The sequence below is a fragment of the Vicia villosa genome, linkage group LG7, assembly GCF_029867415.1.
Source record: "Vicia villosa cultivar HV-30 ecotype Madison, WI linkage group LG7, Vvil1.0, whole genome shotgun sequence".
Taxonomy (NCBI): domain Eukaryota; kingdom Viridiplantae; phylum Streptophyta; class Magnoliopsida; order Fabales; family Fabaceae; genus Vicia; species Vicia villosa.
In genome coordinates, this window is record NC_081186.1 from 101,776,943 (window position 1) to 101,800,787 (window position 23,845).

The following is a 23,845-nucleotide window of genomic DNA, read 5'->3' on the forward strand; positions in this document are numbered from 1 at the left end:
AAAAATATAGTTCTTGATAAAAGTAAAAAAATAAATAAATATTGAGATAATGTAGTTATTATGTACTATCATTATCAACAATTTTTATGGGCTCTCACCCCTAGTATGTCTACCCGCCTTTTTTTTTCGCAGACGCACATTATCAACGATTTTTATGGGCTCTCACCCCTAGTATGTCTACCCGCTTTTTTATGAGCATGATTCAAATTGCAAATTTAAATTATCAAAATAAAAAATTGCAAAAAAAATTATAACATCTATATAAGTCAAGAAACAAAAAATAATGAAATGACATATTATAATTCAATGCAACACATTATGAGATTTAACTTTAAATATATATTTAATTTGATTTACCAAATAAAAATTTGTACAAAAGATGTATATTATTAATATTAATGTTACTTATCACAAATATGTCGTTAATTTCTCATATTTGTGTTAGCTACTCATACCGAATCAAAAATACTAATGTAATGGAATAAAATCAGCAAAAATATTTAATTCAAATTGCATATCCAATAACAAAAATAAATTAGTTATTAAATAAAAAATAACTTATAATTTTATTTATAATCTTGACAGAAAAAGATTTATATACCAACTTTTTCTTTATATTTGATATATTTTATGAAATGAATATAAATTAGAATTAATGTCAAATATTTTTTTTTATAGATATTAAAGAAATGAATATAAATTAGAATTAATGTCAACTATTTTCAATGGGAAAGATACAATAATGCGCATTGAAAGGTGTTATATGCGTTTAATTTTTAATTTTTAATTCTATACAAAATCTTTTTTGTATGTTTATTTACAATTATTTTATATTGATTCCTCTATTTGAATTTGAATTATGTGAAGGTACTATATATTTGTTGATATTGTATGGAAGGTAGAGAGTTATATGAATTTTAGATATTGGAATTGATTTGAAAACTTGTAGCATGCAAAAGAAATAATGATTGTTTTTAGATATTGTCAAATATTAAAGACATAAGGCATGCTAATATGAGTTGATGATGCTAATATGAGTTGATGATGAAAAACGACAATTGGAGGCATGCAAATCGGATTAAAATATTTGTTTAAACTTGGACATGAAATTAATTTTGGTAGACATCGATTTTCTTATTATGATAGTAGTTATTATAATAGTAGATCAATTATTTCTTAAAAAATATTAATAATTGCAAATGTTAAAAAAGAAGACTAATTATTATCACCTAAAACTACATATTCCCAATGACATTTTCTTCAAACTTCTAATTAAAAAACACTATTAATTATTACCACCTACAACTAAAACCTACTACAACTAAAATCTACATCTATTGGTATATCAGATCAATCTTTTTTTTTTTCTAACAGGTTCAGTTTAATCAATGACAAAGGATTGCGATAAAATAAAATAAAACTATTTAATATTTTATTAAATAAATTAGGATTGGAAAACAAAAAAAAGTTAATCGTGTGATTTTTTTTAGCCAAACGTAGGGGTTGGTGTGAATCATAAATCTACTATAAATCGAAACAAAAATTTGATGAATGAATAGAGTGGAAATTCAAAAGGTTAATTTTCTGTTTCCAATATGTTAATTTCTTTAACCGAGAAAAATTGTTGGAAGTATAATAGGGTTTGGGAAAATACTTTAGGTCAAATATAATTAAATAGGATTAATATTTAAAGTAATAAATAACATTGTGCGGAAGAAATTAGAAATGACTGTGGTTCAAAAGCGGTGTTTGTGACTCTCTTTTTTTCACGTGCGACCTTTCTGTTAAAAAATAATGCATTTAAGACTTGGCGGGCCGGGCGGGGCGGCCCGTTTTGCCACCCCTAGCCTACAATTAACATTAAGAATCAAAATAATTAAATTGGAAAAAGAAATGAAGCATGCTTGAATTATTTGAAACATACATAATAAAAATGGTAATAATTTAATTGGAAATTTATATATACAGTATGCTTGTCTAATTTATACTACATATTTTATTCGTTATCATTTGGAACTGTAATTAATGATGGTTAAGAAAAATTAAAGATGAATTCTTATTAGCACTAAAATTATGTTTTTCATGAAAAACCATGGTAATAAAAACCGGACCGGACCGGCCGGTTTAACCGGTTGAGCCGGAAATCGGATCTATTTCCGGTCCAAAAGAGTCTAAAAACCGCTACAGCAAAAACCGGGAGATAAACCGCTAAACCGGTAGAAAACCGTTGAAACCAATGGAAACCGGCGGTTCACGCGGTTGTGGCGGTTGTTCTGTATTTTAATTTTTCTAAAATATATATTAACAGGCCGTATGAATTTTGTGTGGTAAAAGATAAAGAGTAATGATAAATTGTTTTCTTCTTAATCTTAAACTTTGAAAAAGTGATATATGATTAAAGAGTATGAAGAAGAAGAGTTATCAGAAAGTGAAGAAGAGTTAGGGAAGATAAAGGGAGTCCATCTGAACTCAGAAAAAAATAGTATCAATTTTAGAAGCAGCGTCGGCGCAAAAGTATAGTATAGATATTAGGGTTTTACAATATTCATATTCCAAATACATAATGGGCTGGGTTTTTTATTTTACTGACTCTAAGTCTCTAACATGTGATTCATTGGGTTTAGTAAATGGGCTAGTAATAAAAGTTCAATGTTTTTTTATGGACAAAATTTTATCGCTAAGCTTTTATTTTGTATTTTAAAATGTTATTTTTAGAAAATTTGTTTTATTACTATCCTAAAATATATATTTTTTTAAAAATGGATAATGAATTATAAAATCACATTTAAGATTATGTCTTTTTTTATAAATGTAAAATTAATTTTATATATTTATTAACATAAAATTTAAAAATTATTCTATAATTTATAAATAGATGTGAATATTTTAAAATATATTTTAATATTAGTAATATAATATATTTTAAAAAATCTGCTACGTATAAATTGCTTATTAAAAATATATTTCATTAGAACCGGTTTGACCCAGGTCTGACCCGGTTAGACCTTTTAAACCTTGAACCCTCGTCTATGCCGGTTCAATCACCGGTCCGGTTTTAATTAGCTTGTGAAAAACAAAGAAAGAATATTTAATGCATTTTATAATTATTTGTGTGTAGTTAATTTTTTATTTAGATTGAAATAAATAAATTGAAAAATCATATTTAATTTATGAATTAAATCAAATCCTAATCCTTTTTTAACTCTCCATTGAACTTCAGTGAATCATATATTTAATTTTTATAGGAGAGAATCGTAGTGAAACTCTCCCGTGAAATCTTATCATTCCTTTTGAAATTTTACGTGAAAAAATTGCAATCCCAATTTTAAACTCTCCCGTGAAATTCATGTACCAATTTTTTTCCAATTAAATATATTAAAAGTTTTTTTAAAGAATTAAATATGAGGATGTACACTACTTATATATAATATTTTTATAAATAGTAAATAAATATATAATAGTTGATATCTTGGCCTTTTGTTTTAAATATAAAAAAGAAATAAATTTGTGTCTTTCATAAAAAAAATTGTTTATTCATCAATCATAATTTTCTCATGTTTTTTAATAAAAACAAATATATGTGTCAACTTTTAGAATAAATATTAACATCTTATCATAAATAAATGCTAACATTTTTTCATGTCAATTTTATTTTTATTTGTATCATGTAATAATAATATATATCATTTTTTATCAGGTATATGATATTTTTATTTAAAAAATTTATAAAAGAAATCATACTTAATTGATTGAAACAATTTTTTATAGAAGAAAATTATTGTTGCCTATAAAATTATAATGTAATGGAATAAAAACAACAAAAATATTTAATTCAAATTGCAAATCCAATAGCAAAAATAGAATATTTATCAAATAAAAAATAAGTTATAATTTTCTTCCTAATCTTGTATTATTAGAACATAAATTATTATTTTTAGACCAACACTTTCCATTTTTAAAGGTTGAAATATATATTGAGACTAATTTACAATAAAATAGATACTAAATAGGCGAATATTTATTGTATTGGTAATGATTGTATTTTGGAACCTATTAATTAGGAATTATTATTATATATTAAATTTAAATTTAAATTTTAGATGATCCACTCACTATAGAATCTCCATTTTAAATTTCTTCCCTTTGATTTTGATTTTTTAAAAATATATTTCATTAATAATAATAATAATAATAATATTAATTGAATTCTTCCCTTTGATTTTGATTTTTTTAAAATATATTTCATTAATAATAATAATAATAATATTAATTGAATGATGGACAGACGATATTCACATTCTCATACATGAACATACAATTAAAAATAGTTAATAAATCTACTATAAAATATACAAAGAATAACAATTTTGTGTTTCATAGAAAAATGGTCAATACCAACTCTTTTTTTGTATTTGATATATTTAATGGAATGAATATAAATTAGAATCAATTTAATCAATTTTTTATGGATATTAAAGGAATGAATATAAATTAGAATTAATCTCAACTATTTTCAAGGTGGAAGATACAATAATGCGTATTGAAAGATTTTATATGCATTTAATTTTTAATTTTTAATTCTATACAAAATCTTTTTTGTAATGTTAAAAAAGACAACTAATTATTACTCACCTAAAACTACATATTCTCAATGACATTTTCTTTAAACTCTCTAAATAAAAATGATGTTTAATTATTACTACCTACAACTAAAACCTACCTCTATTGGGTCCTTTAGTTTTTCACCATGAATATTTATACAACAATCTATATATGTTAACTTATCTAACGGATTCAACTTAACTAATATATTAGGATAAATTTAAAATTCAATGTATTTTGACTCTTATCTCACTTTATTAAAATCATGCGTGTATAATATAAACCGCAAAATATAATATTAAAATATTTTGGTAAAATACAATTTTAATAATATTAATTATATTTTAATAGTGTTTGTAATGGAAGTTAATATATTATTTTTTTAAAAGAATATCACAAATAAATCAAATTGATAGATGGTTAAAAAAATATTACTACATCCAATTAAAAGAATAATTATTTTACAGGGACTCATTTCCCATTATTCCATATCCACCCATTATATATTTTTATTATAATTTCCCATTATCTCATATCCACCCATTATATATTTTTATTATAATAATGAGTCTTTAATATTAAGGTTAGAAAAATATTACTACAATCCTTTCATAAAATCTACGTTTAGAAATTGTAATTACGATTAAGGGTAATGAAAAAATTCCTTAAAACAATAGAATAATTATACAAAATTATGTAATAAAAAAAACATCAAAATGGTAGGGTATAGTATCAATTATTTACTTATTTATAAGTCTCATAATCTATATATAAACAACTTAGTGCAATACAATTAAACATATTTAAACCTCATTATTTATTTTCAATTATATATTCCATCTCATTTATATCAGGTTAGTTAAAATATTAAATATCATTTAATTGATTTAATAATTATTTTATTAGAGTAATTGGATTTTTTATTAAAAGATGTTGGTGTTTAACTTGTAGTAATGAAATATTAATAATCATATTCATAATCACATCATAGAAATCAAAAATTGCCTTCAACTTGCAAAAGATTTAAAAAGTCATCTGCATTAATTCGTATAGGCTCCACCACTATTAACAGACCATTGAAAATCGGCATAATAATGTGAATCTGTGTTGGCTATGCATAGAATCATATATCTGTATTAATTCCTATAGGCTGGAATAATGATGGATAACTTGTAATAAGAACATTCACGATCACGATCACGCTTTCCTTGCAAAGCGGATTGGCATGCACTGTAGCAATCACAATGATTCAATACAATGATTCAATACTTTTATCAGAAACGACATAAAACATCTGTAACATAAAACTAACAGTTGTGCCATTTTATTTTATTTTTGCCATTTATGAGCATATTAGTGTGACTGTATTATTCAAAATTATATATTACTGGATCCAAGCTCAGTTCACAAAACTTGAGTAAAATTTATGAAGATTTTTGACCAACCAATAGCATATGAACATTTGGTATTACCATTAATTAAAATTAAAAAAAATAAATGAAAGAAACTAAACCAACACGTGAATTTTTTTCCATCATTTCAATCACCTCTCAAATTGTTTAACCATGGAAAAGAAAAACTCATGCCCTTTTTATGACCAAACTCCATGAAAACAAACTAACAGTTTCCATCCAAACACAATTGAAACATACCAAAAACAAATTCCCTCAAACTCAAACCCCAATCTGAATCTCATCCCAGAATTTATGGACAACAAACCATACGCACAAATCGATTCAAGAAAACAAACCCTAAGATCCTAAAATCGCTCGGAATAAACATCAAGAAACAACCATTAAAAGGAAAAAACGTTTTACAACATCAACATCATTGAAAATGGAGCAAAAAAAGGTTACCTACGAAGATGATAATTTCTCTGGTAACAAAATCGAAGCTTGACGGATACTATATTTTGATTCCTTATTTACTTTTGTTCATTGATTCTCTCTTCTACTGCTGGAAAACTCTTCTTATAGTTATGTTGTGTTGTTGCTTATTGAGGATTTTTATGTGGTTGGTGAGTTTTGGAAAAGGATATCAAATACCATGATTGATGAAAAACAAAAAAGTGTAAGATGAAGGAAGAAGCATACCGTATTGAGATAATTTTTTCAAACAAAAAAAAAAGAGTGGAAGATGAAGTGAAGATGAAAGATTTGTCTTTCAATGATGAAGGAAAAAGCAAGGAGGACGAAAGAAGTGCAAGGGTTTCAATTTTTCTACGTTTAAAAAGTTGATGGGAAAAAATGGGTTTCCAAGAGGGAGTGAAGCGAATCTAAAGGTGGAAGCCGTTTATTTTAGGGTTTGACGGCCAAGGAGAGAGGATGGAGATAAAATGGAAGAGAGGAGGAAAATATTGTTATTGTCGTGTGAATCTCAATAGCTTATTTGATATTGTTTGGAATATATAGAGGGAGAATAATGATACCCAAAAATTTAGTTTATTTGATATTCCAATGAAATAATTAATTTGGCTGCTGCAATATTCGAATAAAAAATTAAATTAATTAGATGGGTGGCATAGAACGTAGTGCATATTTTCCATATTCCAATAAAAAAGATTTGCATTAAATTAGTTGTTGGAATGTAATGATTATTAGTTGTGCAGGTTTTTACATATTCCAATACTGAACTTTTGCATTAAATAAACTGTTGGAATGTAATCATGATTAAATGTAAAATTACGCTTAGGGGTATGCAAAACCATGTTTAATTGTTTGTCATTAGGGTAATTAAGGAAAATTGGTGGTAATTCATTTTTATATATTAAAATAGATGAATCTGAATGTTCTTTCAAACTGTAAATTGTTGTTGTTATTGTGTTTCGTTCTGACTTTTTGATGTTTGGTGTATTGTTAATGGTGGTAAAAGAATTGGCTGTTGGAAGATACCTTATAAGTAAAATATTGCAGAAAAATACCTTGTGTTACTCTAAGATAGAAACAAAATAAAATAAAAATAAAAACTAATAAAGTAGAATTAAGTGTCATAATGTCTATAATTTTGAGTTGTGATCATTTATCCAATTTGGAGGAAATTTTAGATAATTTTGAACTTTTGATTTATTGATAAAGTTGTGCTTTTTTTATAATAAAACAACTATGAATATATATTTTCTTTTCTACTCATGACTACCTACTGATCATTTTTTTCCGAAATGTTTTGTATTTAATATTTAATTTTTTTTTAATTTATTCAGGACTCGTTTTTTATGTTCATTTTATTTATAGAGTATTTGAAATTAAATAAAAAATTTATTAGTATCTTACCAATTCTTTGTTATTTAATTTTGTTGTTAAAAGTTAATATACAATTTTTTTAATATTGTTTCAATTAACAAAAATATATTATATTATTTAACTAATTTTAATGTTATTATAACTATATTTATAAACAATAAATAATTATAAAACATTAGTAAATTTAAGAAATTTTGTCACGTGCCTCGCACGGGTAAACAAACAAGTTAATTTGTAAAGTCCCAAAGATGATTTTATAATCTCTTCATTAGAAAAGTACCCATACCCTCTTCAATGGATATAATTATGCTATAAATTTTTTATCCCACCCATCATTAAGTCCAAATTTTATATCGGTTTAATTATTCTCTATTTTTGTTTACACTTCATTCCTTTCAACAAAATACATATCTAGAATCAAACTAAAAAACATAGAAAGTAGAAACCATTAGTTAAAAAACTTGCTTTCACTGAGCTGATGTTCGTCACAATTGTTGCTCTCTCTACTATCGTTCTAATATGTTATGGTCGTCTTCTTCGTGTTCTAATTCTCTTTGTTAATTTTTTTTACCTTTTTGTTTCTTCTTCGAAAAAATTCCTTTTAATTTTGTTACAAAATAGTTTTGATGTGTGTTTGAGGTATGAAACATGTTAATTCATGTGTTTTTTTTATTGTATATTATATTTCTTAAGTTTTCAAATCTCTTCCCAACCTTCTGATGCCAAGTGTCAATTTTTATATTTGATAGTGCTTATTTCATGATGCAATAAAAATCATGTTATTGTTTCATATTAATTAAGAACAATTTGTAATTTGTTTGAAAAATAGAGTATTAGTCACGATGCAATTAAAATGGGATTTAACTTGATTTCTTATGTGAGATAATGAAGGGCGTCGTGAAAAATATGTCACTTTTACTCTCGATTGTTCTTACACCAAGGGGAAAAACTTATTAGTCATAAGTTCCATTCTAAATAAATGCACAAAAATAAAGTAAATCATTAATGAACAAAAGCAAAAACTAAAATACAAATTCTTAAACGGCCATCCAAAAACTTTCTTTTGTGAATTTTGTAACCGGTCATTAAGCAGGACGGAGGCAGAAATTCTCGTTAGTAAAGACAATATATATAAATAACTTATTTACTTTAGCTTAAATATTATATTTAAATTATATCTACCTTCATAATATATATATATATATATATATATATATATATATATATATATATATATATATATATATATATATATATATATATATATATATATATATATATAACTTATTTACTTTAGATTAAATATTATATCTAATCATTAAAATAATGTTGTTTGTTTTACCTTCATAAAATATGTTAGTTATTCAACCTATTATATCTTATTTGATTACCTTATTGGAGATGATGGAGAGATTGAATATCTTTATATTACAAAACACAATTCGGACACAAAATGTGTAATAGAAAAGCGATTGACTTTATCCTCTGGCTTGTACTTCACTTATATTAGTACAATTGAAGCACATACAACTGTAAATCAGAAGTTTACAAATAATGATAAATTTCTAATTTGGCATGACATGTTAGGTCATCTCGGTTATATAATGATGCGAAAAATAATTGAAAATTCATGTCGTCATCAATTAATGAATCAGAAAATTATTCAATCAAATAGGTTCTCATGCAGTTCTTGCTCGCAAAGGTAGTTGATAATTCAGCCTTCACCAACAAAAATTGAAAATGAATCTATCAGTTTTTTAGAGTATACATGATGATAATTGTGGGCTAATACACCCATCATGTGGACTATTTAGATATTTTATGATTTTAGTTGATGCATCAACTAAATGGTCACATGTTTGTTTGTTGTGAACTCACAACCAGACACTTGCGAGATTGCTAGCTCAACTAATTTGAATAAGAGCTCATTTCCCCGATTATCCTGTCAAAAAAATACGTCTTGATAATGCTGCAAAATTTTCATCTCAAGCATTTAATGAGTATTGTATGTCTATTGGAATTGACATTGAACACCCAATAGCACATGTTCATACACAAAATGGACTTGCAGAATCATTTATTAAACGTATAAAATTAATTGCAAGACCACTTATTATGAGATGCAAACTCCTAGTTTTTGCTTGGGGACATGAAATTTTGCATGCCGCAACATTGATTCGCATCAGGCCAACGAGTTACCACACCTCTTCCCCTTTACAATTAGTTTTTGGTAAAGAACCTAATATTGTCCATCTAAGAATTTTTGGATATGCGATGTATGTTCCAATTTCTCGACGATTTAACATGCCACCCCCCAAGGGGTATAGTTTAACCATTAAACCCTTGCCTAAAGTCATTAATTTTTAAAAAATATGCGTTTCTGCCGGAGATTTCGAAAAATACCAAATTCTTAGAAATTTTCGTGAGTTTTTAGTGAAAATTTCAAATATATACCGAAAATTTTAAAAAAATTATCGGATTTTTTTTTGAAATTTCATACCGAAAATTTCAAATTCCCGGTAGAACAAATTATTATTATTTTTTTTTGCAAAAAATATACCGGAAATTTCATGCTTCACCCCCCACTAACTTATTCAAGGGTAATTTTGGATTAAACAAATGTGGGGGGTGACATGTATAATAAAAGGGGTGACATGTTAAATTGTCCAATTTCTCTAGCACAACGCAATAAGATGAGTCCTCAAAGGAGGATGAGAATATATGTTGGATATGAATCTCCATCTATTGTAAAGTACCTTGAACCAACATGAGATTTATTCACTGTTCGTTTTGCTGATTGTCATTTTGATGAATCAAAATTTTCAGCATTAGGGAAAGAGAATAAGTTGAAAAAAGAGATCACTTGGAATGAATTATTATTATCTCATATTGATCCTTGAACGAAGCAATGTGAACTAGAAGTTGAAAAGATAATTCATCTGCAAAACTTAACAAATCAATTATCAGGTGCATTCACCGATCCAAAAGGTGTGACTAAATCATATTCCAGCTGCAAATGTTCCAATAAAAATTGATATTCCTGTTGGACAATCCAATGAATCTCAACCACACCTGAGCGTGGTATACCAATCGGTTCAAAAGATAAAAAATCCTCGAACAAGAAAGGGAGTTAAGAATAAAGATGACCCAAGTGAGAATATAGAAAATCTAAAAGAATTCTCGGACATAATAAACATTTCATCTCTATAAGAGATTGATGAGGTACCTGTCACTCATGAAAATAAATAGATCTTGATAAATTATGTTTAAAATAGAATACAATGGTAAAATGGATAGATGCAATTGAAGCATAATTAAACTCACTCTACAAAAGACAACTTTTTGAACCTATAGTCCAAACACGTAAAACCAATTAAATATAAATTAAATATAAATGGATTTTCGTACGAAAACGAAATAAAAAAATAAAATTATGAGATGGAAAGTTCGACATGTCCCCTATGTATATAAAACACAATGCTTCCCTCCATCCTGATTCAATGAAACAAAGGAATCCCATTTGTGACAAAGGATTCAAAAATTGTTCAAATCTTTATCTCTTTGCTGGTTCAGGCATAAACATGCACCCATTTTTTTTCCAAATCCTGAAAATAAACTTTTATTGGCCTTTGGTACTGTCCCATTAGACGATGTTTGCATGTTCACTTCAGGTAACGGCTGCGGCAGCACGTTCAATTCCATCTTAATTGATGAATCAACTTCCATAATAACTGACTGGCCATATATTAGACAAACAGTTGTCTTCTTAACAATCAATCCATGCCCAAAAACCACATAAATCTCGACATCGTCACCAGGTTCTAGATTTGATATTACATTCTTCCAATCTTCATCAATAAAGGACACCACTGTGTCTCGCTTGTATATATGGATGGTGCACTTTGTGTTATTAATGATCAAGACACTAGTAAGACATTCAACTGCCATGGTTTCAGATGTTGACGAGTAAACAACACGCAAGACTATTCCCTCCATGAGACAATTAATATCCTTAGGAATATGAAATGGTGCCGAAGGTCCATCGTTTGTATAGGCTAACCAAGAAGGATAATTTCCACCCGGAAGGAAAAAATTGCTCGAATCATTGGTTGTTGATCCCTGTATCATAAGCATATGTAGTTATTTATACAATTATGCTATTGAAACTAAGAAGCTAGTTGAAACGAAATAGCCAAAAGGATAGAGTAGGAACCTGTGGTATGCGCTTGCAAAGAGTATCCATGACTGTGTGGCAACTTCCCATTCCAATCAAATGTGATTTCAAGGAAAGATTTGAGACGAGCGAGTCTTCCAAATCTGTACGATTAATATCATGTTGATCAACAAGAATTCTTTGTAATTCTTGGGCTAGTTGAACCTTTGAGTGGCATTGTATCCAAACAGTTCTGAGTTGTGAAAGGCTCCTAACAATTGGTGTTAGAAAGCCCGAGTTATTGTTCTGTACATTGATTGAAGCTAAAGACAAAGCCATTGTTGGTGACATCCAAGACCAAATAACAGAAGGAAAAACATCAAATGATAATCCTTCATATCCACAAAGAGAGATATATCCGATGCTTTTTGATCGTACTACTGAATACATCTCCTCTTTCACACCTGTATCTTTTATGACCAGTGTTGTCAAGGATTCCATCTGCACTATGCTTTCTTCCAACTTGTCAATCTTTGAACAACCGGAAAGGATGAGAGTTTTCAAAGACTTCAATTGATTTATCGTCTCTGGGAGATTGCTAAGACTTGTACAATCTTTAAAATTTATCAGAAGAATATTCCTCAGATCCCCAATGGACTGGTGTACCACAGACAAGCTTGGACAGTCTTTCATAATGAGCTTTTCTAGATTTGGCAATTTCGAAAAGTCTGGAGTGCTTGTCAAGTACATGGAATGACTCAGATTGAGAATTTTCAGCTTCTCCATCAGCTGAAAAAGATAAATGTTTAAAATAAAAATGAAATTTTCATTGAGTTTACAACACTATTGTTATCAAATTTTTAGTTTCAAAATAAAATAACTATATATCACCTTTGTTTCATTCCAAACTTGTTTAATATTGCTGCGTTTTAACTCAAAAGCAACTAGATTTCCCAGATTAAAGTCACCAGGTATACATTCACCAGTAAATCCCTGCCAATGGAGCCATCTCAGTTCTTGAGAAAGATGCTTAAAATCTCCGATAAGATCAACGTCATGAAGTTGTAAAAGTCTCAAATTCTTCATCTCCTTGAATGTATCAGTTTCAAAGCAAACATTGTTGGTGCTTTGGGAATTCATAACCAATCCTTCCACCGTTTTTGTTCCCTGCGTGTAAAGAAAACATGTTTGTAATGAGCAATTGAGCATTACAATGCAAACACACTCAAAAGTTTCAAATTATATACAGAGAAAGTTCTTACACCGTTTTTGTTGGTGCTTTGGGAATTCATAACCAATCCTTCCACCGTTTTTGTTCCCTGCATGTAAAGAAAACATGTTTGTAATGAGCAATTGAGCATTACAATGCAAACACACTCAAAAGTTTCAAATTATATACAGAGAAAGTTCTTACACTATTATCTGTCAATACTTTATGTGCATCCTTGTGAAGCCACAATCGACTACGTTTCTCAGGCTCTTTCTTTGATTCTTTACGAACAATCTCTCTTCCCATGTCTCGTAGCAAACCATGCATTCCAAGCTTGTTATTCTTTTCGACTTTTAGAAGGCTGCGCTCTATGAGGACAGTTATTCCAACATCAGAATAAGGTCCACAGCCATCTAGAATCTCTGAAACATGGGCCCTATCCTTCCCAATAAAGAAACAACAAATGTCAAGAAATATATCCTTTTGAAGATCATCCTCTAAACCTTCATAGCTTATTTGGAGTTTGTCCTGCACTTTATCATTTGGAATTCTCTCTAATTGTGATAGTACATATTCCCAGAATTGTTCTGGCCTGCCACGTAAGTAAGATCCAATGACTTCAAGAGCCAGTGGTAATCCTCCACAGTAAGCAACTATACTTTTTGAGAGTTCAACGAATTCGTCTTTTGGATTCGGTTTCCTGAAAACATGCCAACAGAAAAGCTCAAGGGACTTGCTTTCGTCCATTTCCTTTATACTATAGATACGGTCGACTTCAAGTAACTTAAGTATACGCAAATCCCTGGATGTAACAATCAATACAGTTCCCGAACCAAAACATTTACTGTTTCCGCATAGGGCTTCTACTTGCTCAAATGTGCTCACATCATCGAGTACAACAAGTGCCTTTTTTCCAATAAATCTTTTCTCAATTGTGGCTATCCCGTCTGGAGTGTTATGTATCTTTTCATTTGTTTTCGAAACACTTGAAAGAAGTTGTTCCTGTAAATGATTAATCTCTCCATCGCCTCTTTCACAAACTTGTCGAATATCTCCAATGAAACAGTGTTTTAAAAATTTGTGATTAAAACTGTTGTAGATAGCTCTGGCAGTTGTTGTTTTGCCAGAACCAGCCATACCCCAGATCCCTATCAAGCAAACTTCGGTTGAATGCTTTTCAATAAAGTGAATCATTTGTTGCACACGGGTATCCAATCCAACTGGAAACTCGGTAATTTTCAATAATCTACTTTTTAGCTTTCTGGAAACATCTTGAACTATTTCAGAAATTAACTCAACTTCATTCCTTCAATAAAACACAAAGAATGAATATAAATAAATTATTTGAAAGATTACTATAAGCTGAAAACTATGCTTCATTCCGCAATAAAATTCCTTTAAAGTGTAATTGATTATTGAAGTTGTTCTTGTAAATGAATATAATTGATTTTTCACATGTTTTGCTTTTCTGAAGTGTAATTGATTTTCCCTTTAAAATTGATTTTACTTCAAACTAAGATTTATAACTTTTGAATCTAAAATTCTTAACTCACTTTTGCAAGAATGTATGCAAGCATAAATCATTTTAACTTCAACTTACTTTTAATCATAATCAATTTCACAAAATCAATTTACTCAAAATCAATTTCATCGTGGTTGAACCAAATATGCATTAACTAAGGCTGTTTGGTAAAACACAATTTTGAGCTTATAGCTTATAATTTCATATGACAATTGAGGTCTATTTAATAACGGTATTTTCATTACGAGCTTATAGTTTATTTTACTAACTTATAGCTTATAAATTAGTTGGACAGTTAATTTTACCAAACAGTTCAACTTCAATTAGATTAGTAGCTATAAGTCTCAACGATCAACTATAAAGTATAAGTTATCAGCCATTAGTCATAAGCTATAAATTAGCTAGTTTATTATTCAATCGCTATTTTTATCAAACAAACCCTACCCTATATGTTTGGTTCCACTTTTGGAAAGGATAAAAGTGATTTTAACATATTTGATTCCGTTAAACTATGGGCCAGTTTGTTTCAGCTTTAAAAAAATGGATTTTTTTCTTTGTATTTTTGAAAATAGATTTTCTAAAACCGTTTTTCAAAATATTACAAGTTTTTTTATATTCGTTTTTTCTAAAATGAAACACTTAATTTGACATCCTATAACATAAACGTACATAATTGAAGCCCAAAACTTAGTCAAAATCATAATGTTTTCAAAAAGTTGTATTTCAAAAATGATTTTTATGAAAATCTATTTAAAATAGCTTCAAAATTAAGTGATATTTTGAAATTTTGATATCCAAATTTTTTTTCCATAAATAGATGAAATACCTAATATCACATTTTAAGAATAACTATTCAAACAAAATTTTCATTTGAAGCTTTTATAAAAAGTTTCTTTGTAAAAAAATTTTTCACAAAATTTGATACCACTATAAAAGTCATTTTTAAAAGAAGTCAAAACAAACGGATCCTATAACTGATTTTGGACTCTAGATCTGATTCCATTTAAAAGTTATTTTTAAATTAAATTCACTTTTATACAATGTTTCAGTCACTTTTAATCAAAAAGAAAAAAAACAAAGAAAGTAACCTGAAATTTTGGAAATCCCATCCAATTATAGTTCCAGCCTCGTTTAGAGCAGTGGTCCATTTGGATAACATATGTTCCATTCTTTCCCCTCCAGAGCTTCTTCTTTTTGCAGTTGCTTGCAAAGCTCTTCTATACCCGTCGTTCTGATGACGCACCTCCGACGCTTCAACATGGTAAAATATAGGCAGCACAATCTGTCCAGTAGTTTTACAGCAGTTCATGATATGAACAAGCTCTTTAAGACACCAAGTAGATGTGATATAAGCTCTGGTGAAAACCACTATGCAAATACGAGAAGCTTCAATTGCTCGCATTAGTTCTGGTTCAAGATCCGTTCCCTTTTCGAGGCTCTCGTCGTCGAGAAAAGTGTGGATTCCGGCATCAGTGAGGGATTTGTAGAGTTGAGAAACGAAGCTACGACGAACGTCTTTGCCTCTGAAGTTGAGGAAGACGTCGTAGACGAATTGAGGAGCGGAGGAGGAGGATGAAGAAGGCATTGATCTTGATGAGATGATTTCAAGTCAACTCTCAGAGATTATGAAGTCGGAGTATGGAAAGCTTAGCTTATAATAATTGGGTGGTAGATAGTTGGAATATTGAGACCAGGCGCTCGTTTTTACAGGTCTTTAACAAATTAGTATTTTTATAGTACTTCAAATTTTTTTTTAAACCAAATTTTGACTAGGGTGTGCATGGTTGTAAAATTAAACCAAAAATCACATATTTACTTTTTTAAAATTAATTTTAATTTGGTTCAGTTCAATTTAAAATCGATTCAGAATTAAAAATGAGTTTTTTTTTTTGTTTGAACTAGTTTGAAATTGAATATTTCTCAGAACCGGTTTGAGATTTAAATTTTTCTAGAACCGGTTTTATCTGATTTTTTTTTTTATTTTATCCAAAATTTTGTTACCTAATTTTATAAATGTGTTTTTTTAGTAAGGATTCTTTCACAAATTAGTTCTTACTTAAACACCAAGATGATAACTATTTTTCAAAAACAACTTTAAAATTATTATAAAAATTAACAATCACTAATTAATTTATAAATAAAATTTTGTAAGAAAAAAGAAAAAGAAATGATAAGAATAGGAAGAACGCTTTGTATTCCAAATTCCTAATCAAATATTGTTCAAACCTTTATCACTATGCAGGTTCAAGCATAAACATGCACACATTCTTTTAGGAAGTCTTGTGAATATACTTTTATTGGCCTTTGGGGATGGCAGCATTTTGATGATAGGTGGTGACTGCACCTTCACTTCCGGTGACAGATTGATTTTAACATTAGTTGATGCCTCCACTTGAACATAAGGCGATAGTCGCACGCTCTCCTCGGCTAATGGCTTCATTTCCATGTTAGTTGATGAATCAACTCGCTCAATTTCCGTTGTAACTGACTGGCCATATATTAGATAAACACCTGTCTCCATAACAATCAATCCATGGCCGAAAGCTACAAAGACTTCAACTTCATCACCAGGTCTTAGATTTGCTGTTACATTCTTCCAATCTTCATCATTAAAGGACATTGTTGTGTCTCCCTTGTATATCTCGATGGTGCACTTTGTGTAATTAATGATCAAGATTTTCAGCTCTTGTGTTTTCAGATGTCGATGAATAAACAACGCATAAAACAATTCCATTCAGGTGACAATCAATATCCTTAGGAACATGAAATTTTGCCGAACGTCCACCTGTATAGGCTAGCCAAGAAGGATAATTGCCACCCGGAAGGCAAAGATCGCTCGAATCATTGGTTGTCAATCCCTGTATCATAGACACGTGCTTAGTTAATTACGTAATTGTGTTATTAGAATGTGCTTTAAGTGAGTGTCAATTGAAATCCCAAAAGGTTAACATGTTAAAGAAAACAACAGTATGATACTAAAAGAAAATGTGCTTTGGAAGGGGACACCTGATCTAAAATATTGACCTGATAAATTTTTAGAAAATTAAAAATTAAAATGTAAATGCTACTCATAGCAATTTAGATTTAACATAGTAAAATATAATAATAAAAAGATAGAAATTCCAAGAGGATAGATATATAACCTTTGATATGCTCTCGCCAAGAGTATGGATGGCTGTGTCGCAACTTCCCATTCCAATCAAAAGTGATCTCGAGGAAATATTTGAAATTTGTGATGCATTTGATGTTTCTGATCCGGAAAATTTTACTTCATATTGGTTATCAAGTACATTTCGTAAGTCTTGAGTTAGTTCGATACTTGAGCGATATTGTACACAAACAGTTCTGAGTTGTGAAAGGCTCCTAATTATTGGTGACAGAAAGCCCAAGTTATTATTCTGTATATTGTTGGGAGCTAGAGACAGAGCCATGATTCCAAATGGGAAAATAGGGTGTAGCGAATTCATTGTTGGTGACATCCAAGACCAAATGAGAGAAGGATATATATCGCGTGATAATCCTTCATAGCCACATAGGGATATATATCCGATGCTTTTCGATCTTATTATTGAATAAGGCACCTCTTCTATGGCTGTATCTTTTGCGATCAGTGTTGTCAAGGACTCCATCTGCACTATGTCTTCTTCCAACTTGTCAATCTTTGAACATCCAGAAAGGATGAGAGTTTTCAAAGATTTCAATTGATAGATCTTCTTTGGGAGATTGCTAAGACTTGTACAGTCCTTCAAGTTTATCATTAGAAGACTATTGAGATCTCCGATGGAGTGGTGTACCACAGACAAATTTGGACAATCCTTCATGATGAGTTTTTCTAGATTCGGCGATCTTGAAAAGTCAGGAGTGCTTGTCAAGCACTTGGAATGACTGAGATTGAGAATTTTTAGGTTCCCCAACAACTACAAGAAGTCGTATATGTTTAATAAAGTTAGACAAAAAATTGAAAATGAAATGGTGGCAAGACAATAATTGTTATTCTCATCAACTTTCAGTTTCAAAAGAAAATATTATCACACCTCGGTGTCATTCCAAACATGTCTAATATTGCTGTGTTTTAACTCAATAACAACAAGATTTCCAAGATAAAAGCCATTGGGTATAGAGTTGAAGGTAGATTCTTTCCAATGGACCCATCTCAGTTCTTTAGAAAGATACCCGTAATCTCCAGTGAGGTCAACACAATCAAGTTGTAGAAGTCTTAGATTCTTCATCTGCTTGAAAGAATTAGCACTGAAGCAAACTCTGCTGCTTCTTTCCAATTTCAAAACCAATCCCTCCACAGTTTCTGTTCCCTACAGATGAAGAAAAAGCCAGAGAAAAGTAAGGGAGGGACCTTTTTTCGTTGTAGATTCAAGTGATATATAAAGCTACAGCCTACAATAGCGTTATCTTGGCATCTTTGATTATGAATCCTACAATTTTGAGCCGATAGTTACATAGAAAAAAACAATTCAGTAACAAAATTAGAATCTCATGATAATGATAAGATTATAGAGGGTGACTAAAGTTCTTACAGAATTTTTTGTCAAAATATCATTTACATCCTGGTGAAGCCATAATCGACTACGCTTCCCAGGTGTTTTTGCTGAACTTTCCCGAACAATTTCTCTTCCCATGTCTCTTATTAAATCATGCATTCCAAGCTTGTTATTCTTTTCAATTTTTACAAGGCTCCGCTCTACAAGAAGAGTTATTCCAATACCAGCATGAAGTCCACAACCATTTAGTATCTCCGTAACATAGGCTCTGTCCTTGCCAACAAAGAAACAACATATGTCAAGAAATGTATCCTTTACCATATCATCCTCTAAACCATCATAGCTTATTCTCAGTTTCTCTTGCACTCGATCATTGGGAATTCTCTTTAGTTTTGAGAGTACACTAATCCATTCTTCTTTTGACCTCTCAGATAAGTAAGAACCAAGGACTTCAAGAGCAATTGGTAATCCTCGACAGTAAGCAACTACGTTACTTGAGAGTTCACGAAAATCTTCTATTGGACTAGGTTGTCTAAAAGCATGGCAACTGAAAAGCTCGAGGGACTCACTTTCATTCATTTCCTTCATTGTACACATATAATCAACCTTCAATAAATTAAGTACGCGTACATCTCTAGTTGTAACAATTAATACACTTCCCGGACAAAACAATTTAGGATTTCCACATAGAGATTTTAATTGTTCATAAGCGGTCACATCATCAAGTACAACAAGTGCTTTTTCCCCCCGAAGTATTTTCTCAATCGTAGTGGTCCCTAACGCAATACTATGTATCTCTCTATTTCCCTTTTCAGAGACTTGTCTAACATTTTCAATGAAACTTCTTTCCACAAATTTGCGATGAATTCGATTGTAGATAGCTTTAGCTGTGGTTGTTTTACCAGATCCGCCCATTCCCCATATCCCTATCATACAAACTTTCTTTTGTTGATTTTTAATAAAGTCAGTCACATTTTGAACACGGGACTCCAATCCAACTGGATATTCGGTAATAGACAAGAATTTTCCGTCAAGCTTAGCCAAAACATCCTCAACAATTTGCTGCACTAGTTCACCTTCACTCCTTATATGTTAATAAGTATAAAACACAGAGTGAGCATGCTTTGTGAAAATAAAATAAAAACCCGAAAAAACTAGAAAGTGTTGATGTACACTTACCTGTAATTGGCAACATCCCAACCAGAGAAATTAGCAGCTTGGGTGAGTGCACTCCTCCAACTAGACAGAACACATTCCCTCTTTTCCTCTCCTCCCGAACGAAACTCTATTTTATTTGCGGTAGCTGTCAAAACTTTTCCAAAATCATCCTTCTGGTGGCGCACAACCGAAGGGTCAACGTCATAAAACACTGGGACAACCAACTGGCGATTATATTTGTGACATTCCATGATTTTTTCAAGCTCAATAAGACACCAACTAGATTGAGTGTAGTTTTTGGAGAAAACAAGGATAGAAATACGAGAGCCTTCTATTGCTCGTGACAGTTCTCGTCCTAGCTCGGTTCCCATGTGAATCTGACTGTCCATGTAAGTTTTGATTCCTGCGTTTGTGAGTGTAGCATAGAGATGAGAAACAAAAGATTTGCGAGTATCTTTCCCTCTAAAATTGATGAACACATCATGTATCCATTGATGATCAAATGAAGAAGAAGAATTATAACCCATTAAGTTGAATAGAGTGGATGACATGGTTTGAAGTAAAGGCAAAAAAAAGATTTGAAGTGTTTGTAATGTGATGGCTTCAATTATTCATTTTCAACATTTAACAGTAGAGAAGTCTACTTGGACTTCTATCATGAACCAGAACCACACAATCATATGGCCAAACAAAAGTCTATTTATTTATTGTAATTTGTAATTAGCTTTTAAAAGTTCCACTGTCAAATTCATGAAAAAGTAAAGTTATTGGTAAGTCAACTTTGGGTACATTGCAATATTCTCAGCAAAATCTTACATTCCGGCTCTGAAGTCTGCTTGATCACGAGTGCAGTTGAGAGGGGATGACGGCGGAGATGTTTATAAGTCGGCATTGGTACGAGACCCCTTTTTGAGGGTTGCATGACGCGCCAACCTCGCCCATCTAGTGAGAAAGTGGTCAACTAGGTACTCCCCATTTAGATTCTCCCATGCGTCCGTCCCAATGACAGTGTATTGAGCCGAGGTCATTTGTGACACGTGGTCTAAGAAATAAATAGACATCCATACGGACTAAACAAGAAAGGGAATTTATTTTCCTGAAACACACCTCTAATCCAAAAATATCCTAACAAAATTTCAGAGATGCAGACGCACTGTACATCTAGGAAGTGTATCTCGGATCCACCTGCCGCTATTTGACCGCCATATACGTACATCTGGGACGTACATCCCGGATGTACTAGCATCTCGTCCGACATTACGAGGTCGCCCTGTCCACTCCTTTTATTAAATCGTCTTTCGTTGCATGAGACATCCTAATCAAGTAGAATTCAATTCCCTTTATGACCTCCCAGGTGACAAGGAAACTGCGACAGTTAAGAGTTATGAATACGAGATAATGCCAGGACTAAAGATAGCACTATAAGAAGAGTAGTCTAGATACGTAGAGGACAAGCAAGACACTAGTCATAAAACTCATAATACACTGTGGCTTCTCTCGACCAATTTTGAGAAAGTCATCACATTATTCTTCATGAACAGTTGGCACCCACCATAGGGCTTGATAAAACTCTCTCAGGCCACACAAAATTGCTAATAGACGAATAAGAAACATGGCTAATAGTAACCATCAGGGATCCCAAGTCATGGAAGTACTGGCCGCCGCTGTAAAACTCTTACATCAGCAAACTGAACAATTACAAAATATTATAATCGAACTCCAACAAACATCCTCAACCTCCCCTTGAGGATGAGGACCCTGACGATCCTATTGACACCCATCCATTATTTGAAGAAATCAGGAGGGATGAGGTTCCCGAGTACTTTAAACCTCCTCAACTCTCGTCATTCAATGATAAACACGACCCGCCTGAGCATATTATGACCACCAATACAAAAATGACAATGATCGGTGCCAGTGAGTCACTTAAATGCAAACTGATGGCTGAGACTTTAAAGGAAGTCGCCTTACGTTGGTATATGGGATTGCCTAAGCATCCAGTAACCAATTATCAGGATCTAGCTAGGAGGTTGATACACTAGTTTTCCGCCAGCAAGCACCAAAAGATTTCAATCACCAGTCTCTTCAACGTCCGACAGGGTCATGATGAAACATTGAGAGAATATATGGCGCACTTTAACGAAGAAATCATAAAGGTGGCCCATTACAACCAAGAAATGTTCGTGGGAGCTTTCCAGAATGGGCTAAGGGTCAGACACTTTAACGAGTCACTAGCCCAAAAGCCCGCCACCTCTATAGAGGATATCACTACCCGGGCAGAGTGCTACGTTAGGGGGGAAGAGAGAAACGTTGAGAAAAGGACCAGATACGCAAAGGAGAAAGGCCCAACCACCCGATTTGAAGGGTCGGGACACGGAAAGCGTAAGGAGAATATATACGGGAGAAACAAACCGCTTCGGTCTGGAAGACTTGATATGCGGTGTTTCTAAAGAACAATGTGATAGCTTCCCCGAAGCTAGTTGGGAGAAGCCGTAGTGTATTATGATTTTTGTCAGTAGCCTCTCTTTGCTCTGAGGTGCTCTTTTATAGCCTTTTCAGGATCAAAGATCATTATGGAGACCATCAAGTGTCTTGATGGCTCATCAAAGGTATGCTCCCTTGTCTGGGAATGATTATCAGTACCATAAAAGAATAATCAAGTGTTTTGATGAGTAGTAGTGGGGGTGTTGTTGTTAAGCCCATTAGTGAATTTAAAAGTTAGTAAGGGTTAAATAAAAATAAGAGAGAGAAATAGAATTGGGAAATTTTGGCGAGAACGTGAAAAGAGAAGTTAATCGTGAAAGAGGAGGACAGGCACAAGCGGCTAGGGCAAGGAAAGAGTAGGGAATCACCAATCCAAGGTAAGGGCAGGGTTCTAACTCTATAAGGTAGGGTATGATGATTAATAGATGGGAATGGGGTTTAGATTGCCATATTTTTCTTTGTCGAATATTGTTCGTGATTGTGTTATGGTATTGTAATGGAATGAATGATGTTTGTTGCAACTGATGAATTGTTGATGTGGTTGCACTATATGATGTGAAATTGATGTGAATTATATGTTAAATAACAAGTATTATGTTGCTATGGACTGTTGCCGATGTTTGATTGGGATCCCATAGTCTGAACAGGGTTTCTGAATTTAATTTGGAGAATTTTTCGTAACATGAGTCGACACATGTTAGTTCCGGTCAAAACATACTGTATAGTTTTATAAAAACAGAAGTTTGAAAGTTATATGTGTCGATACATAAGCTGATGTGTTGATTCTTGTCTTGAAAAATTCTGTTATGAGTCGACACAAAGCAGTATGTGTCGACACATACTGTGCATTTTTCTAAAAACAGAAACTGAAATATATTGGAATCGACACGTATGAGCATCTGTCGATACATGCTGTGTTAAAAAATCAAAATTTTGAATTATGAGTCGACACATGAGGGTTTGTGTCGACACATATTGTTA

At 31.2% G+C, this 23,845-nt stretch overlaps 1 protein-coding gene and 1 pseudogene across 1 annotated transcript; both read right to left on the reverse strand.

The window, feature by feature from the left end:
- Positions 1–10,793: 10,793 nt before the first annotated feature.
- LOC131616214 (disease resistance protein RUN1-like) lies at positions 10,794–16,878 on the reverse strand. Its single transcript, XM_058887483.1, has 6 exons — positions 15,815–16,878; positions 13,409–14,510; positions 13,257–13,313; positions 12,886–13,161; positions 12,055–12,783; positions 10,794–11,960 (listed from the first exon to the last, which is right to left on the reverse strand). The coding sequence occupies exons 1-6, from the start codon at positions 16,309–16,311 to the stop codon at positions 11,376–11,378; spliced, it is 3,246 nt and encodes a 1,081-aa protein (XP_058743466.1). The 5' UTR covers positions 16,312–16,878; the 3' UTR covers positions 10,794–11,375.
- A 57-nt stretch (positions 16,879–16,935) lies between these two features.
- Positions 16,936–20,996, reverse strand: LOC131616213 (disease resistance protein RPV1-like; annotated as a pseudogene).
- Positions 20,997–23,845: the final 2,849 nt, after the last annotated feature.